Here is an 18,670-nt window from a genome sequence, read left to right as displayed (position 1 = left end):
AAATTGCACATTTAAGTGCTGGACTATATCATTGCAGTAACAATTAAATACTGAATTTGCGTTGGTGTTTATGCACCACTGGAAAAGATTTTAGGACCGTTCTCGTCCAGACCCTAAACATTACGCGGCCACTTTAAGCGATCTTTGCTCAGCCACGTTTCGCCACGTCTCCGCGCATGCGCGATCAGCCAGGTGTCGGTGCAGTTCCGGGTCGGCCGAAGGGGTCCTGTGCTCAGAACCCAATATCAAGTACTGCCTCAACGAAAACAACCCGTGAATCTATTCCCGAAGAACCCTCGGTCTTTTTTTTGCTATCATACACAGATAATATTGTAAAATTTTATAAGGAGAAGACCTAAAAGGATGAATTTTTTCAGGGGAGTGATCGGAGGGCAGGCTGCCGGGGCCCAACCTTCTGGTGCAGAGACGGTAAATTTTAATCGTGTCAGTCGGCCACTTAATCCCAGCTATTGCTGGATGATCTGCGTTTAAAATTAACTGTGTAATTCAGCTGTTTTACGGCGGATTCTTGGGCTTTAGTGCTGACAGGACAGGAGCCGGTAGGACGAGCAGCCGATGTGTGGCCGAAACATGTACAGCTGGCTTGAAGCGAGCAGCGTTTTGCCCTGAGGGAGTGATCCGATTTATTCATTTACTTTCATTAAAATTAAGTTCTCCGCTGGGTGACACGTATTAAGGGCAATGGGCATGGCGGATTTACTGCTAAATTCATTGTGTAATCCAATATTTGTTTAGGAAACAACTTGTATGTTAAATGTCTGGAAACATCTAGAAAATGAAAATGAATGCATCGTAGCCTACGAGCTACGTAGAAGTCGCCCAAATTGGGACATCCATTGGTATTTTTTGGTTAAAAGATCTTCCCAGGGCTGCCAACTTTGGTCAGGCGATAAACTTGTTACATACATATAAATGACTCTGCACACTCATTTATATGTATGTAACAAGTTTATCGTCTTGTAAATAGTCTGTAGGGTTTGCAAACTACACCAAAACTATCGATGTAGCCAATCTTAGGTTTATAATTGAATAATATGGATTTGCCATAAGATCCCTTGCATGACAGTCTGAAAGCGTGATGGTTTCGCCAGATGTGTGAGAATTGGCAGCCCAGTTTTCCTTGGCGGTGTCAGCGTATTGGTTAACCCCATATACTTATGGAGAATGACGTATGAAAGGATGTTGATTATTGCTGTACGACATGCGTCAGATTCAGCGGATTGCACTTTTTATCCTGTTCAACCGAATACTGCTGCACTTGGGTCAGTTTGACAAATAAGTCTGACATTTCTCTGTACGTTAACGGTTGTGAGTGTCTTTGAGCTGGCGGCAACAGGCCATCAAGATTCTGCATCATCATTGCCATTATCAGCCTCGTGTATATTTGGGTTTTTTACCCAACAGATCCAGAAACTGTGTGACAGAGTGGCCTCGTCTACGTTGCTGGAAGATCGGCGTGATGCAGTACGTGCTTTGAAATCGCTGTCAAAGGTACTTCCGCTATCTAATCTCAATTTGTTATAACTCCTTTAAGAATAGTTAATTTACCTGCACTATAAGCACTTCATCACGTTGTTTGAGTTTTTCATAGTTCTGATTTTAGGATTTCTTTAATTTATTTTTTGCAGAAATACCGTTTAGAGGTTGGCACACAGGCTATGGACCACCTGATTCGTATATTACAAACTGACAGGTATTATTATTATCATCATCATCATTATTAATTATTATTTTTTCTAAAAAAAAAAAAAAAGATTTTTTTTCTGTCTTGGAATTTGTAGCTGTGTGTTGATAGCAGTCGGTCTCATTTATCTGCCGAATAACACCGTTGGTGTGTTGATGGGATATATGTGTTTCACTTTTATAATGCAAGCCTTGTCCGTTTAATGTTACTTGTTGATCTGATTATTTACGGCCAATGACAGGGGTCTTTCAGGCTGCGATTCTGTGTACTCTGATCCCGACTGACGTATCGTTCCTGCAAAAGTTCTTGGTCTGCTGGAATCGGAGGAACTAATGGCCCGTTTCGGTTTTCCAGCTCAGACTCGGAAATTATCGGGTACGCTCTGGACACTCTATACAATGTTATCTGCAATGACGACGAGGAAGAGCAAGGTATTTTTATGCATGCTGTAATTGTTTGTCTTGTATAAACTAAAACTCACTGTTACTGTGAAATATGACTCGCGGGCCATTTTCTGACTGCGACTAATGAAAGACGTAAGTCTTGAACATGGACAAATCGTTATGATTATAGACCAGAAATACGTGATTGTAACAGCAATTCGTTAATCTGCATTTCTGTCCGTATCTTTTAAATTCTGAACCTCTGCTTGTACCTTTGGTATTTTTAGTCCTCCTCCCTTTCGGTTTCCCAGCCTGTGTTTTAATAAACTCATCTGTTCAGTGATTGTGGTTTTTTCTGACGCTTTATTTTCTTGTTTCCCATGTTTTACTCTCCAGATGAATCAGAAGGTAAAACGCTTACTTATGCATGGAACCCCCCCACTCCCCCAATCCCCTTAACCAGTAACCACAATATTCTGCTTAGAGACCCCGCCCCCCAAGACCAGAAAAACAAGGGGCAATAATAAACAGTATTGTCTGGTTCTAATTTCAAGTTGGACACACTTGGGGTCACTGTATGAGTTTAGGACACTGGGATCTTAGGTTGTTGTCTATTTAGGGTGGTAACGAGAGGCAGGATTTTTTTTTGTCTTTCTAAATTCAGAGTGAGAGTATGGGAGCAGGCGTGTACCTGTGACCGGAAGGTTGCTGGTTCGAGCCCCAGCCTTAGCCGAATAGTCACATGTCTGTCGGGCCCTTGAGCAAGGCCATTATCCTCCAGCTCCGGGGTTGCTGCAGAGTGGCTGGTTCTGTGCTGTGACCTCCAAGCTCACGCTCACCTGTATGCGTGTCTTATGGAGAGCAAAACAGGTTCACTATTCTACTGTACTATTGACTAATAATAAAAATCGAGACGTTATTGTCTATTGTCACTTGCCGGTTTTACCCACGTGGTCATAAGCTCACGTCCGTTGACCCCTTCAGCGCAGTGTTGGGTTGAGTCCCCCATGTGCCTCTCTGGTATCCAGCTCTCATTACCCCCACCCCACCCCAACCCCCCCTAATGCCAAATCTGGTTGATTTATTCTGTCTGCCTACTGCACACAGCCAAGCTCTCTCTGCACACCTTCACTCTATGCTGCAAGAAGCGTTAGTCCTCGGCCCCCGGCGCCCTTGCTGTCGGCTCGGTTCCTCGTTTCCCTCCATGTTTTGTTTCTGTCTTCGTAATATTTTAGAGGAGAACTCTCAGAAGCAGGCCGACGACCTGGGAGCTCAATTCACAGACATCTTCATCAAGGAGCCGGAGAACGTGACGCTGATCCTCACCCTGCTGGAGGTAGGCGTTCACGAATTCCTTTACATGCGGGGGAGGTGAACTTCCAGCAGCTTAGCGGTGCAGCAACGCGGCCTGACGCTCTGTGGTGTCCTCCTAGGAGTTCGACTTCCATGTCCGGTGGCCGGGAGTGAAGCTTCTCACTGCCCTGCTGAAGAACCAGTGTGCTCAGGTGCAGGGCGTCGTGCTCGTCAGCCCCATGGGTAGGCCCCCGCGATGTCAGCTTTCTGGAATGTCCGTCAAAACGTATCTGTCTGTGCTTCAGAAGCTCGTTGGAGTGCCACAGGAACCTACGAAGTCCATGCTTTAAGCGTTACACTGGTCTGCGTTTAATATTTTACTTGTATTTTATGGCCTGTTAACGAATTTGAGATATTAACAAGCCCTATTGTATTGATTTTAGTCAAAGGTTGATTTGTTTCTCGGTAGGAAAAATTTTTGTGGTCATACCTTTTGGTCTAAGTCTTGATTCGGTTTCGTAAGTCAGTCATTGATTTTCTCGCAGGTGTCTCGAGGTTGATGGATCTGCTGGCCGACTCGAGAGAAGTTATCCGGAATGATGTAAGTCGTAGTTGCCGCCTCCCTCGCGGCTTGCCAGGAGATTTTATTCTGTTTTCTTCATTTGGGGGCTTGAGTCATATTGTGTCGATGGCTGATGCTTCTGACGATACTTTCTGTTGGTTGAATCTCATTTTCTTCTCCCTTATAGGGTCTGCTGCTTCTGCAGCAGCTGACGAAAGGAAACGCCGCCATTCAGAAGATCGTGGCTTTTGAAAACGCCTTCGAGCGACTTCTGGACATCATCACGGAGGAGGGCACTAGCGATGGCGGTAGGTCCATTCAGGATGCGGCCTTGGCTCTGATGCCACAGACTATGCAAACTGAAAGAGATTTGCAGGTTTTTCCACGCATCGTATTTTCTTCAGGCCAGCCATTGCAGCATTTGTACCTAAGCAGGCTCAATGACGATTGTATTAAACACGCTCCTCACTTAACGACCGCGTTCCGATCCTGCGCCTAGGTTGTTAGACAAATTGGTCAGTAACCGAGGAGCTGTCCCTTACTGATATTTCATGCTATATCAGTAGTGGGTTTGTGTCACCCATCTTTAAATATCGTTTTAATGTCACCTTTGCACCATGTATAACATTTTTTAGTAAATTTTTAAAAGTTTACAGATGGCAGGTATGCATTTTTATATCTTTTTTTTCCCCCCCGATATACTATACTATGGGGTGCACAGTAAAGTACAAATTTATAGACGAAATATCTAGTCTTGGAGATCTCAAACGCTAGTGTAGTGACTGCGAGACCGAGACTGAGACTGCGCGACTGAGAAAGGGTGATGCGCGATGAGATGCATGATGCTGAGACACTGCGCTGCCGTTTCCATGACCAAAGTTCTCGTACGGCATACAATACCAACTGGTCGGAGAGCTGGTCGAAAGTGGGATGGTCGATAAATAGGGAGGTCGTTAAGTGAAGAGTGTCTGTACTGTCATTTTCCTGACTTACGTTTTGTTTTAGATGAAAGCATCTGACAAATTGATGTAAATAAAAAGAATATTCATCGTGTGAGCCTTAGTGTGGGCTTTTGTTGATGTGATCTGCAAGTCATGGATGTGGTGATGTTAAGAAATTTTATGTGCTGCAGACCAAAATGAATTTTCTTTCCTGGAATCGGTTCCATTATCGGCTGATTCTCCTCCCATTTGCCTTCGCAGGAATTGTGGTTGAGGACTGTCTGCTGCTACTGCTAAACCTCCTGAAGAACAACAGCTCCAACCAAAACTTCTTCAAGGAGGGATCCTACGTCCAGCGCATGAGGCCGTGGTTCGAGGTGGGGGACGACAACTCGGGCTGGTCGGCTCAGAAGGTGACAAACCTTCACCTGATGTTGCAGGTAGGGGCTTCTCATCCCTTCCAGGGTCACTCTCTAGATGTATGGTTCCATTTAATTTTATTTAAACAAATTTTAAAGAATTTTATTTCTTTTTATTTTTACTGAACATCTTGATATTTACCCATTTCTATGTATTACTTAATTTGTCAACTTGATACACACACACACACACACACACACACACACACACACAGATAGTTGTAGATGCTGACATGGCATTAATCAATCAGATCAAGAACCGAGAACCAATCCGAGGAGGTGGGTCCAAGCAGAGTGCTTGCACCCACCTTCTGTGTAATCTGATTGGTGATCTCTCTGAACCAATCATTTTTTGTTATGCGTAAGTTAAAGTCCCACGAGCCTCTGAGTAGCTGTGGGAGTGCGCTAAGGATCTGAGGGACTCCTTTGAGTCTCTGCATTTGAACATTCCTTCCTCCGCTCCGTCTTTGGCAATGCAGCTGGTCCGGGTGATGGTCTCGCCCGTCAACTCTCCAGGCGCCACCAGCAGCTGCCAGAAGACCATGTACCAGTGTGGCCTCCTGCAGCAGCTCTGCACCATCCTCATGGCCACTGGCGTCCCAGCGGACATCCTCACAGAGGTGTGCTTCTGTGGACCAGTTTAAAGTGCTGTCTTTGCAGGTTCTCCTGGCATTCTTGCTGATGTCTGAAACCTAAACAGTTCTGTTTTGATAGGCATTCGAACCTTTTTTTTGTGTACAGTGTGTGCCTCAGCATCTCTAGATAAAGTTCAAACCTGGTTGTAAAACTCTGTGTGCCTTTTCCAGACCATTAACACTGTGTCAGAAGTCATCCGTGGATCGCAAGTCAACCAGGACTACTTCGCGTCGGTCAATGCCCCTTCCAACCCTCCAAGGTCAGGACTGTTCCTTCATCCTCGGGGACCTTTTTTGTTTATGGAGATCAGTTTGGGTTGAGGTTCTCGAACGGGGCTCTCTGTACGCTGTTGGGGTGTCGTCATATTTCCTCTGTCCTCGTGTCAGGCCTGCCATCGTCGTGCTCCTAATGTCCATGGTCAATGAGAGACAGCCCTTCGTTCTACGCTGTGCCGTGCTCTACTGTTTCCAGTGCTTCCTCTACAAGAACCAGAAAGGCCAGGCGGAGATCGTAGCCACCCTGCTGCCATCTACCATTGATGGTGAGGACCGTGGCGGGGGCCTTATGCGGTGGCTCAGATTATCATAATAAGCTACGTCATCCCATCGTTTACCATGCAGTGTTGGGTGAGGCCATGTTTCTCATTGCAGTTTCATGAAACTGTTAAAAGATTTTAAGATAAATTACAAACAGAATAGAAACATTTGCTGCGGATTATTGGTGAAATGGAATAATTTTATATTTTCCATTTTGTGCAAGTTTATGGGCAAATGAATGCTACATTTCGCTTATCCTATTGTTTCCAAAGGTTGGAGTTCGAATGCAGGGTCTGCACTTTATCTGGTGCCCCTTGAGCTTTTTTTTTTGGGGGGGGGGGGGGGGGGAATTAGGGGTCTTGCTGAAAGGCCCAGTGGGGACACCGCCATAGAAGTCTTACACACTGCCCCCAGCCATAGGCATCATAGTCTTGTTTTGCTTTTGCATGGTCATCCTCAGTGTACTAGGAAATTACACATGGTACAGCCGCAGTAGACGTTTAGCGCTCTCTCCCCCACAGCTAATTCGATCTCCGCGGGACAGCTCCTCTGTGGGGGCCTGTTCTCGTCCGACTCGCTGTCCAACTGGTGCGCGGCTGTGGCCCTGGCGCACGCCCTGCAGGACAACCCCACGCAGAAGGAGCAGCTGCTGCGGGTGCAGCTGGCCACCAGTCTGGGGAACCCACCCGTATCACTGCTGCAGCAGTGCACCAACATCCTGTCCCAGGTACGCTGCGTGGGCTGTGGGTGGGGCTTAGTCCTCAGGGGCGGAGTCGGCTCTTATTATGGCTTTTTGACATCATAATCGTTGTCATTTGGTATCTCATGTCGTGGAGGTATTTTTAGTTCCTTTTTTGGCATCTCCAAGGGTATTTACTCAAGGGGGGGGGGGGCTGAAAGCTTACCAATTTGGTTTGGGTACAAGTGTGCTTGGAGATGGGAGGGTAGAAAAATATGGATTCTCTAGAGGTCCCTGAAGATTGGGTTGGGGAACACCAAGCTAAGAGATTTTTCGTTATTATCATGCCAGTTGTGTGTCGGGTTTGAAGGCTTGCTTGACCGGGACTGAGCACTTTACCTATCAACGAGTTTCAAATGTGCCACGTTGTAATTTGCAGGGTGATAAGATCGAGCGACGGGTAAGTGGCCGGGCTGTCGGCACTGAGAGTGTCTGCTTGCCAGCGTTGGGTTCCCTTCCCCCTGCATTTTTGGGTTTTGGCTTTTCCTTTCGTCCTCTCTTTGTCTGCTGGCCCCCAACTGCATCGTGGTGGCGACTCAGTGGTAGGTTCTGCTCAGTCCTACCCTGAGCGCTCTATGGGCTTTGGTTCGAGGAAGTGGCACGGCAGACCCTGTCTCTGCTCCTCCCAGCTCTGTCCAGAGGAAACTCCTAACACCGCTGTTTTCCTTGCTATCCTCTAGGTGGCGCTGGTGTCACAGAAAAACATTAATTTCTATCACATGGAGCAAGAGATTCTATTTCGATGTTTGTGGTTGTATTTCTTAAACAATCAATTTCTCTCTTTGCATTACCTCATCCGTGGAGACGAAACTGGAAAAGGTGAAGACCGATTATTCTTATTTCTAGACACACTTGGCACGCTTAAGTTCATCTTCTCATCGTTAATTCATTTAGGACCTTTTTTTTTGTTTTTTTACTTTCCTTTTTTTGCATATTTATTTGCATATTTTATTGCTTATTGCAGAACAAGGTCTGCCTGCTGCCTTGCTCTGAACACGCCTGTCGAGTATGAACGCGTGTCACGGTGCCCCTTGCTGGCTGCTTTTCTGGCTTGGGGAGACAGCACGCCCCCTCATTGACATGTCTGAGATCCATACTCCAGGCTCATTTCAGAGATTTAAAGTTAGTTTTAAGGGACAGCTTGAAGCACCTGTGACTTGGGACTGAACACGGTTCTGAAGCTTCGAATAAGGCATCCATTTATTCCATTTTAATACAGTAATTAAATGGTAATATCATCGTCATAAATCAGTTGGAAACGGATCAATGCACATTTTCTTCTGCTGCTGAAGTCAGTTGGAATTTTTTGTGCTGAACGTGCGTCTATGGATGCCGTTGCCCCGGCGACCCAATTGGCTTGTACCTGAAGGCACGTTGGACCATCCACCTAGGCCTCCTAATCAATATGATTTTCGGTGCTCGAAACCCAGCTCATGCTGTGCCGTTTTCCGGCCGTTTCTAGAGCGCCTTGGAGTGTCACGTTCAACCATTCATCACTAAATACATCCGTCCAATATTAATTTGTCGCCCACATTTGGTTAAGTAAGCCATTGATATTTTCTTCGTTAGGAAATAAAACATTTACCAGATTGCATCAAAGACTCTTTGAAAACTAAAATACCGATACTTTTTACTTATCTCGTGTTCATATAACTAAACTATTTGAGGTCATGGTATAACAAAACAGAGTTTTTTAAATTTCTTTCTGGACCGAATAGCTTTTCTGTCGGTCCTACAGTTAAATCGCTTTCTTTTTCTTTTAGAGGCTTTTCATTGGTAAACATTCAGGGTTTATTTCTGGTTAGTCTCAGATTCCCTGACTTCTGTCCTTGGGCTTATATAGTGGGCTTTTTTTTTTGGGGGGGGGGGGGGGGTGGTGATAATTGAACATTTAACTCCCGGTGCTTAATATACCTTGGAAATCTTACAGAATAACAGCAGTGGGTCTCTGATATTCCCCAACACCCACAAACCAGTATTCCGTATTGCTGGATTATTATTACTATATAAAAACGTCTTTAATGCCACATTCCGGATTGTATGTGAGACTGGCAGTTGGTTGCTTAGTAACCCGAAGAATGATCACTGGACACTCACAGAGAGAACTTCGAACTGCCAAGGTTGTTGCAGTTTGGTGGATGGCCAGTGAATCTTGTCCATATCCACATGAATGAGTTCATAATATCAGCGTTAGAGGTTTTCCTGCTTTTTGTAATTGACTGTGTAATTTACTAATAGTGTGCAGTGTTGGGTTTTCCCCAGGCATTTCCATTGTGTAATTAACATGTAACCTTTATGTTTCTGTGTGAAAATGCGATATGCTCCTCTTATTTGTACCAAGGACAGGGTGACATGGCCGGTCCAGTAGCATCCAAATACACCAACAGGTCTTTGCAAGTTTTATTTCCAACATCAAGCCTACAAAATCTGTCACGTACAATATTCACATTAAAGGGTCGTTTTTATTTGGGGGGGAAAAAAGTACTTCAGGTTATGTATGTATTTGTTTTGTTGGCTTGATCCATTTTGCGATTGGATCAAATGCAATTTTGACCCACTTGATGAATGCGTTAGCATCATTCTGCCTTAGTCGGCAGTGTTCATAGAAGTAGCATGTCAGCATCTGTCTCTCCACTGATTGGGTGAGAAGGCCACGCCCCCAAAGAGGGGGCGGGGCTGGGGATCTGAACTGGACACTATAAGCTTTTTCGAAGTCCAGCTCGGCCAAAGCTCGGAGTGGCTCATTGGGACGAAAAATATCATGCAGAAAAAGTAAAATACATGATCTGGTTTGATGGGTGGGTCAAACTTCTGAGTTCTTTCTTTTGATTAATAGATTAGGGGATTCTTCACAGACACATGGGCAAAGGTGTTTTTCTTGTTGCCTCTCCTATATACAGTAATCAGGTCCTGGAAGTCAGCGCCTCAGAGTCTGTGATGTCTCCCCTGTACCATTATCGCTAGGCTGGTTGCTAGGTTCCCTGTGCCGCCCCGCCCTCCCCCCCCCTCCCTCCTCCTGGCCTCTCGAGACAGATGTGTGTGGTGCCTGGCATGCGGGGGTGCTCTGACTCTCGCCCGTGTGTCTGTGTTTCCTTCTACATGTCCGTCTGCCTGTCCATCTCCGTCTGCCTCTCTGCAGGGCAGCAAGGTGCAGACTCGCGTGGGCTTACTGATGCTTCTCTGCACCTGGATCAGCAACTGCCCCATCGCGGTCACACACTTCCTGCACAATCAAGACAACGTCCCCTTCGTATCCTTCCAGTGTTCCCAGGATGCCGCCGTGACATTCATGACCTGAAACATTAAATATTTTATGTGTTGAAAGGGAGGGTAAAGTAGCACGAATCATTATTAAGCACTTTACTAAAAGCTTTTGACGATCGGCATGTCGTCATGACTGATTTTTAATTGGGCCACCTTTCCAAATGGTCACCGCCCCCTAAACTCTGATTGGCTATGGTGAGACGCACCGGTTCCTTTTCCGTAACCGATGCTGTGCAGCTGACGGCCCAGATCTCGGAGAACCTGGGAGAGGATGAGCGGCTGGTGCAGGGCCTCTGCGCCCTCCTGCTGGGCATCTGCATCTACTACAACGACAACTCGCTGGAGAATTGCACCAAGTATGCTCCACCCTCTCCAGTGATCCTGATTGGTTGCTTCCCCCCCCCCCCCCCTAATTTGTGTTCCCTTCTTAAGAGAAATAACTCTGATTATTTGTTGCTTGTTGACTCTTCTAGGATGGATTATATATGCTGCTTGTAGCACTGAGAGCTTTTATTCCCAAAGCAATTTAGTTTCACTTTAAGTACTCTGGGATATTTTATTGGTAGTTCAGGCTAAGTACCATTCTGAAGGGTTTCGACAGTGGTGTAGCTCCCAGGAGTCTTTGCAGTTCATTGTCGCGACTTGCCCGTTAGATTCATGTTGTCCTGTTGTCGATGTCCGTAACCTCTGCACCGCCTTCTTTTGCTGCCCCCTTGTGGCCCGGTTCCACCATCGCATCACAGGGAAAAGCTGAAGCAGCTGATCGACCGCCGGATCGGCAAGGAGAACTTTGTAGAGAAGCTGGGCTTCATCAACAAGCATGAGTTGTACTCCCGGGCCGCCCAGAAGCCGCAGCCCTCCTTCTCCAGCCCTGAGCAGATGCTGTTTGACCATGAGTTCACCAGGCTGGTGAAGGAGCTGGAAGGTCAGTGTGGAACAAAGCCAAACCCCGAGTAATGAAAGGGTTTCCCTGAAATCGCTTATCCTTTGTCATTAAATGTAGTAACGTCTTGTCTTGTGTGTGGGTGTGTGCTCCGGCCACAGGCGTCATCACGAAAGCGGTGCATAAGTCCAGCGAGGAGGAGAAGAAGGAAGAGGAGGTGAAGAAGACACTGGAACAGCACGACAGCATTGTGACTCAGTACAAGGAGCTGATCAGGGAGCAGGTAGGTCTCATTGCCCCCCCCCCGTCCTTTCCACTACAGTAGTACCCTCTTGGCCCACCAGGGCGGCGCTATCTCACCCTCTTTCTCCTCAGGACACGCAGATAAATGAGCTGAAGGAGAAGGTGTCCAGCACGACGTCACAGAACGAGCAGATGCAGTCCACGATCACGCAGCAACTAGCGCAGATACAGCAGCACAAAGACCAGTACAACATCCTCAAGCTGAAACTGGGTATGGAAAAATCCGGAACCTCGGGGTTTGGTGTCTGGTTATATTTACTTAGCAGATGCTATTAGCCGTTAGAGAGCAAGGTCAGCCAGTATGGAACAATTTAGAGTTAAGGGCCTGACGGTGATATGATTTTGGGATTTGAACCTATGACCTTCTGGACTTGGGCACAGATCCCTAACCTGAGTCATTAACCCTTTCTAACCTGAGTCATTAGCCCTCCCTAACCATTAGCCTTTTTACTCGCACTTCCTAATAGCACTGTCTAACACTGGAGTGTAGTACTGTATGAGTCTGACCAACAAAATATAAAGGGCTGAAATCACAAATATGGTGGCGCCTCCTACCCCATTCAGGGAAGGACACCCTGCAGTCTGGTGGTCTGGCAGAGGGGGCCCAAGTGAACGGCCTGCAGCTGGAGGAGCTGGAGGAGCTGCGCAGACAGAATGCGCAGCTGCAGACTCAGCTGGCTGAGAAGGACTCCCTCGTCGCTAACTTGGTGAGAACGCTAGCAGCCAGGCTTCGGAGTTTTATTTTAGCAGGTTAATTTGCTGTGTATTCCAGGGTTTGGCTAAGCCTGTGTGTCTGTAATCAAAAAGGTTGCCGGTTCAAACCCAGCCTCAGCACGTCTTAGGTTAACCCCCAGCTCCCTGAGCACCACTACAGGTGACAGCTCTTCATGGACAGCTTACTCTACAAAAAAATAAAGAGCATGTTGAGGGAGGGGTAAAGACAATTTCCCCACAGGGATCAATGAAGTATCGATTATTATTATTATTATTGTTATTGTTATTATTGTTATTATTATTATTATATTATTATTATAATTTTATTATTATTATTATTGGTACTGTTGCAAAGAGCCAAATGGGACATTTTGTTTATCCTGCTGTGAGGGAAATTGACCCACAATTTGTCAATTTGAAAGTCCACCATCCCTGGAGATCATTTATGCTGAGTAAATATCATTATGTGATCTGTTCTGTTGTGATTACATCGTAGAGGTCGGAGAGTGCCCAGTCAGCAGACATCTCAGAAAACGCAGAGCTTCTCAAGGTAACCTGAGGCTCCCTTTCAGTCATGTGGTCTGGTGACGTAGAGCTTTTTTTTTTAATACAGTCCCTTGTTATAGTGATTGTCTCAACTTTTGACACAGGAACTAGAAACGACGAGGGGTCAAATCCAGGCCCAGTCTGCGGAAATCAGCCAGCTGAGGGCAGAGAGACAGGACCTGCTGAGGAAGGTGGAGTCAGCGGTAAGCCTTCACCCGTTATAAGGTCAACTGGGCATGTGATATGAGGAAAATGAATGAGTGGGTGGGATCATCATGGTCATCTCCAGTGTTTAGCTTATTCAGATTTTAAATGTTTATTGCATGCCACTGTTTGAGGATGTCCCCTGTTTCACTGTGGATTATCACGCTATAAAGTTAAGTTCTTGTCTTGGTCCTATATTCTCCACCAGGTGCAGGGTGGGCTGAGGACTGCAGAGGGTGCAGGAGATGCGGCCAAAACCTCTGAGCTGGAGGGCCGGCTCTTGGCACAGGAGGCGGAGAAGCTGAAGGTTGGCCCTGCCCCCAAATTGTCCTGGGCCCTGCCCCCAAATTGTCCTGGGCCCTGCCCCCAAAGTGTCCTGGGCCCTGCCCCCAAATTGTCCTGGGCCCTGCCCCCAAAGTGTCCTGGGCCCTGCCCCCAAAGTGTCCTGGGCCCTGCCCCCAAAGTGTCCTGGGCCCTGCCCCCAAAGTGTCCTGGGCCCTGCCCCCAAAGTGTCCTGGGCCCTACCTCTTAACAAGCAATTTTTCCTTTTCCATTATTTGCTTTAAAAGCCTTTTAATCTATTCATTGAGATTAATCGCTTGCTGAAGCGACATGGGGTCAAGCTTATTGCGGCCAAGAGGCCTCACCTGACGTCTAACGGCCAGTTCTCGCCCCTCGGCACAGGCGGAGGTGAAAGGCCTGACGGAGTCTAGGACGGGCCTGGAGCAGCAGTTAGCGGCGGCCAACAGCACGGTGGCCATCCTGCAGACGGAGAAGGCTAAGCTGCAGAAGGAGGTGGCCGAATCCAAGAAGGAGCAGGACGAGCTGCTGGTGCTGCTGGCCGACCAGGACCAGAAGATCCAGGCGCTTAAGGAGAAGCTGAAGGAACTTGGAGAGCTGGTGAGTGAACAGAGGCTCCGCCGAGCAGCCAATCTTTGGTGTCCTATCAGTGGACACCATTATCAGTGGCAGAGCACCTGTACACTGGACCCTGGGTGCACTGGACCCTGGGTGCACTGGACCCCCTTCTAAATACACAGCTAGGGCCTGCCTACACCAGTTGCAGCAGTTGCAGATGATGAAATTTAAGTAGCTTCCAAATATCATATCCATCATGCACCACAGCAGTTAGCAAATTTCACAAACATGCTTTTTCCGGTAAATATGCGCCTCGACAACATAGTTTGTCTGCAAAACATTACAAAGTATTACATTTCAAAATTGTTTTAAGTGTTCTACCAAATATCTTTTGTGTTATGGCTCCCACCATAATGAGATTGTATGCATACATAAAATTGAGGCAAAAGTAGCGTGTCACAAGTCCATATAATGTGCCTGACTTAAGGGTCTTAATCTTAGCAAATGTTTCGCATATATGCGAGATTTGCAGTCGGAGGGGGCCCTAAACATCGGGGGGGGGGGGGGCCTCAGCCGCCTACCAGTCCGCCTCTGTCTTCAATTCATCCAGAAGCTATTTGAGTTACATAATAATCTCGTTAGCATTCCTGCTAAAAATCAACTAATGAATTATAATCTCCTAACTTAGTTAAAGGTTATTCAGACATGCACTTGTGTTCTGTCGCGCCACAGGTTGAAGATGAAGATGACTTGGATTCCAGGGACCAGTTTGACGACGACGACGAGGAGGATGATGATGATGACGACGACGAGGAAGAGGATGGAGAGGAAGATGAGCCAAATCCATAGAGAAGGAACTGTTTGTTTTCAGAGAAGAACAGGAACGTTTCTCCATTTGCGACACTATTATAAAATACCAGAAGGGTTAGGTCTTAAGTTGCATCGGTTTCCGTAAAACATCGTCACAGCATTTTTATTTCTCAACGCGTAATAGTTTTAATTTTTAGATTTTTAAGAGGAGCTTGTTAGCAGGGCGCGGTCTTCGTGCCACGTGGCAGACGGAAAATGGCGGCCTTGAGTTCCGGCAGAGCAAAGAATCCAGCTTGCATCAGTGTGCGATGTAGAGCTGCTGAAGACGTTTTGATATGCAACTGCTTAACTAGGGGGTGTTTTTTTTTTTTTTTTTTTTTCCCTAATTATTATTTTTACTCGGGGCAGCTGTTGGTGAGCTCAGAAGGCATGTATGATCCACGCCCCCTGGAGGGGGAGGGGTGAGGGGGCAGCCATTTAGGTGAAAGAGTGGTGAGACAGCCTGGCCCGTGCTGAGGAGTGCCTTCCGCCTCCCCCCGCCCTTGTGAAATTCAGGTGTCCCCCCCGCCAGCCGATATACCGCGGGAGTGATCGCTTTCAGCGGACATGAGAAATATTTTTGCTAACTTTTTTTCCCCGAATCAGGTATGAAGAATCTGTAATTCTGTGTAATTAATTAATAGGCATGAACGCCGACTGGAAATAAAGAGTAAATACATGTATAGGTAAAAGAATGGGTATTCAAAATCATTTTCAGCGTCGACAGAAGGATTTGCCATAGGTGGAAAATAGTCGTCATGAGGTCCTGCCCAGGGACCATAAGGATTCTTCACCTGGAATGCTAACGTCGAGATGCTAACGTCGAGATGCTAACGTCGAGATGCTAACGTCGAGATGCTAACAGGCTTCTTAATGCAGCGTTTTCCTGCTTTGTTCCCTGCTTTTTTTCCACCATTATGAGCCTGAGTACGGATCTGTCCATCTGTCAGGGACGCAGAGGGGTGGTGGAGTCGGAAGGTTAAGTGTTTCTGACATTTAACGACCTGTCCTGCAGACACTGATCGCGAGGAAGCAAGGTGTTCGTAAGCAGGCCAAAAATGGGCGGGTTCTCGTAGTGTTCCGGAAGAAATTTTTGCAGCGAAGGAATTGTTCAAACATTTCACTTAGTTCGAATACTTTTGTAGTCCCAAGATCCCTCGCGGGATGTGGCTGTTTATTAAGTATAGGTGACTGGAGGGAATTCCAAAATGGTCATTGGATAACTTACCCAATATTGTTCTATTGGCCATAAAATTTATTAAAGCTAATGTTGAATTTTAGTGCCACCCTGAGCTCTGTTCATGTGACATAAAGCCTTTACTTGGTTGTTTGCCTCGATTAGATTTATCATCTGCTAATTTCCAGCTGGGGGGTTTATCCCTTCTGCGCGTAAATTCCAATCTTATGTGAGTGATTTATGTTCTAGTTTATAAGAGTCTACCATAAATTAAATGTCATTTTACCAACTAAGATAATTGAATTAATTATGTGTTTTGCCAGCACGTCACCATTCGGGTGTTTTGGGAGTGAACTGGAAGCTTGTTAAACACACTCAGGTTACTGCATCTAAAGGGCCTGTGTGTGTCTATGTGTCTTAACAGCGTTCCTCGGTTACCATGGCACACGTTACCTAGCCGACCATTACGTGGTCCTCGGCGGAATGTTTGCAGCATTTTAAAAGCCTCCTGGTGGCACTCGGTGGAGAAGCAGGAGAATGCAGATGTCGGGCTGTGGTGCCGGATTGTGAAGGCGTACCAAGGAGTGGTGGATGACGAGATCTCATCGCTGACAAGGCTGTACTGATGCTGAGGCAGGGTTAGGGTTAAGAGTGCGGGAACTGCAGAAACAGTGACGGTCCTTAATGTGAAATGGTTCAGAATCGGCATACATTCTGGTATGTCTCCCCCCCCCCCGGATTTATCTCCTAAGGACCAGGTGAACGATGCAGCCATCTCCTGCAGTCCTCAGAAGGCTGAAGATGCAAAGGTGAAACCTCTGCAGATGATTGCCCAGAAAAGAGAATAACTGGCAGAAAAATAAATCTATTACTAAAACCTGCCAGTTTTTGTGCTCTGTTCAAAGTATGTTTAGTTAATTTGGGCAGCTGATGATAATCGTCATTGACTGATGCCACCTAGAGGCATCATAGGAATGAGACAAAATCAAAGGCTGGATTCAGAGGTTTAAAATTCTCCCATTTGCCTGAGGAAGACCATTGTACTGGAAACTTCCTTGTTTGGCTCTAATGTTGGCTTATCACACGGTTGTGCAGGTGTTAAGGAGCAGAGGGCTGATACGAATATGCTGTTTTTGCCAAATTCCTCTACTTCAAGGCCGGGAAAGGGAGACGGCAGTCCCTTTCCAAAGCCGGCCCGATAAAACGCCACCTGCGTTATGAGAACTCGCCGCGGCGGCGAGCATTTTTATCAAATAATCCAGATGTTGGAGAGATGGTATCTCACAGCAAAGACTTTCCCGGGACATGAAGGAAACCGATGAACAGGTCATCTGTCATCTAGGTTCGACTCCATCGAGACACTGGTCAGGGTCGGGTAGGTCTCGACCAGCCTTGATAGAGGGGAAAATGACAGGCCAGTGGAGAGGGTAGTATTTCACAGGAGGGTGGCGGGCTGTAAAATCAATGGTCTGTGACTCGCCTGAGGACAAAAAGGCACAATTTAGATATCTGCAGATACAAGCTGCAGGGATTTCTGCTTTTAAAGCTATAGAGTCTTGTCATTTATTCTGTAGACATATTCATGTTGTATATTGTTTTAGGAATCTTTTTTTTATTGAAACCTAGTTCACTGGATAAAGACTGCGGCTTTTTTTTTTTTTTCCTCGTCAGTGGGGGTCGGTGACTGAGGTCATTCTCTGCTAGACACCCCCAACTCCCCCACTTGCCTCTGGGCACGATGCCAGCCGCTAAGTGACCAGCACATTACAGGCACTGTGGTCTGGATGCACCACCTCTGATCGGCAAAGGCTTCAGCCCCCAGCACTGTTGTGCCAAGCATGGGCTTAAATTACGGGAGGGATGTGGCGGTTGTAGCCCCCCCCCCCAATAATCATGTTTCCCCATAATGGGTGGAGACCTCAACCAACACAATGTTCCAGCCAAAGTTACACCCATGGCGTATTGTGGGGGAGGGGGGTGGGGTTTAATGTTAGAGTTTTACTCTTACAAATACTGTTTTGAAATACAATTCCACCTCCCCATTGCACAAACAAAAAGTTAAACTTTACTCCTAATCGAACAACAATTTTTTTAAACGTGTTACTCTCCGTTAACAGGTTGGATGTGTTGCACGTGCTGTAAAAATAAAGTTCAAGCGTGGAGGAGAACGTACGTCCGGTAGAAAAGGAGCTCTTATTTCTGGTCCACAAAAGATGAATTAAGGAGGCATGGAAGACGACTTACAGGCCACGGAATGTTTGGCAGCCGGTGGACGCTTTTCTGTCCGGAAGAGGGCGCCCGCATCTTATAACGTTTTATGCATCATTTCGCTACGGATAAATCAATTTTACAGTCTGAATTCTTAATATATTCATCTTCCAGTTCCATCACGAAAACTTTTATGTGTATGTATTTCACAGCAATCTCACAATTCTTCGATAATTATCATTAATCAGTATGTAAAGATTACGATTGCAAAATGCACATTCACCCTACAACTCGGAGTGACCGTCCGTAATTAAATGTGTCCATTGCAAATTGAGCGCGGCCTATGGTCTGCGTAATGACACTTTACTGTTTTTAAGGTGCAGTAACTACGGATAAAAACATCGCGTTCATTATCAATAAAAGCTACTAGCATAGCACGTCCCAGGTTGT

General features: G+C 46.4%; 1 protein-coding gene across 2 annotated transcripts; it reads left to right on the top strand.

Moving 5' to 3' along the window:
* The first annotated feature begins 171 nt into the window (after nt 1–171).
* uso1 (USO1 vesicle transport factor) lies at nt 172–16,115 on the top strand. Of its 2 annotated transcripts, XM_048999772.1 has the most exons (25): nt 172–429; nt 1,426–1,512; nt 1,650–1,714; nt 2,060–2,136; nt 3,324–3,424; nt 3,522–3,624; nt 3,927–3,982; nt 4,131–4,251; nt 5,146–5,324; nt 5,783–5,923; nt 6,110–6,198; nt 6,326–6,480; nt 6,997–7,202; nt 7,594–7,614; nt 10,354–10,464; nt 10,716–10,834; nt 11,222–11,403; nt 11,523–11,644; nt 11,737–11,875; nt 12,229–12,371; nt 12,875–12,928; nt 13,029–13,127; nt 13,337–13,435; nt 13,813–14,028; nt 14,719–16,115. In XM_048999772.1, the coding sequence occupies exons 1-25, from the start codon at nt 364–366 to the stop codon at nt 14,833–14,835; spliced, it is 2,868 nt and encodes a 955-aa protein (XP_048855729.1). In that variant the 5' UTR covers nt 172–363; the 3' UTR covers nt 14,836–16,115. The 2 variants fall into 2 exon arrangements, with proteins under 2 accessions (XP_048855729.1, XP_048855730.1); XM_048999773.1 differs by lacking the exon at nt 7,594–7,614.
* The last annotated feature ends 2,555 nt before the right edge of the window (nt 16,116–18,670 follow it).

Source organism: Brienomyrus brachyistius, unplaced genomic scaffold, assembly GCF_023856365.1.
Source record: "Brienomyrus brachyistius isolate T26 unplaced genomic scaffold, BBRACH_0.4 scaffold47, whole genome shotgun sequence".
NCBI classification, from domain to species: Eukaryota; Metazoa; Chordata; class Actinopteri; order Osteoglossiformes; family Mormyridae; genus Brienomyrus; species Brienomyrus brachyistius.
Note: the sequence above shows the minus strand (reverse complement) of the source record. Positions and strands in the feature narration are given on the sequence as shown.

Excerpts from the sequence above, each read along its gene's own strand:
- uso1 (XM_048999772.1), top strand. The coding sequence starts at position 364 with ATGAATTTTTTCAGGGGAGTGATCGGAGGGCAGGCTGCCGGGGCCCAA. Across the intron at positions 7,615-10,353 it reads GTGATAAGATCGAGCGACGG|GGCAGCAAGGTGCAGACTCG; the intron begins GTAAGTGGCCGG and ends GCCTCTCTGCAG. Across the intron at positions 10,465-10,715 it reads ATCAAGACAACGTCCCCTTC|CTGACGGCCCAGATCTCGGA; the intron begins GTATCCTTCCAG and ends GATGCTGTGCAG.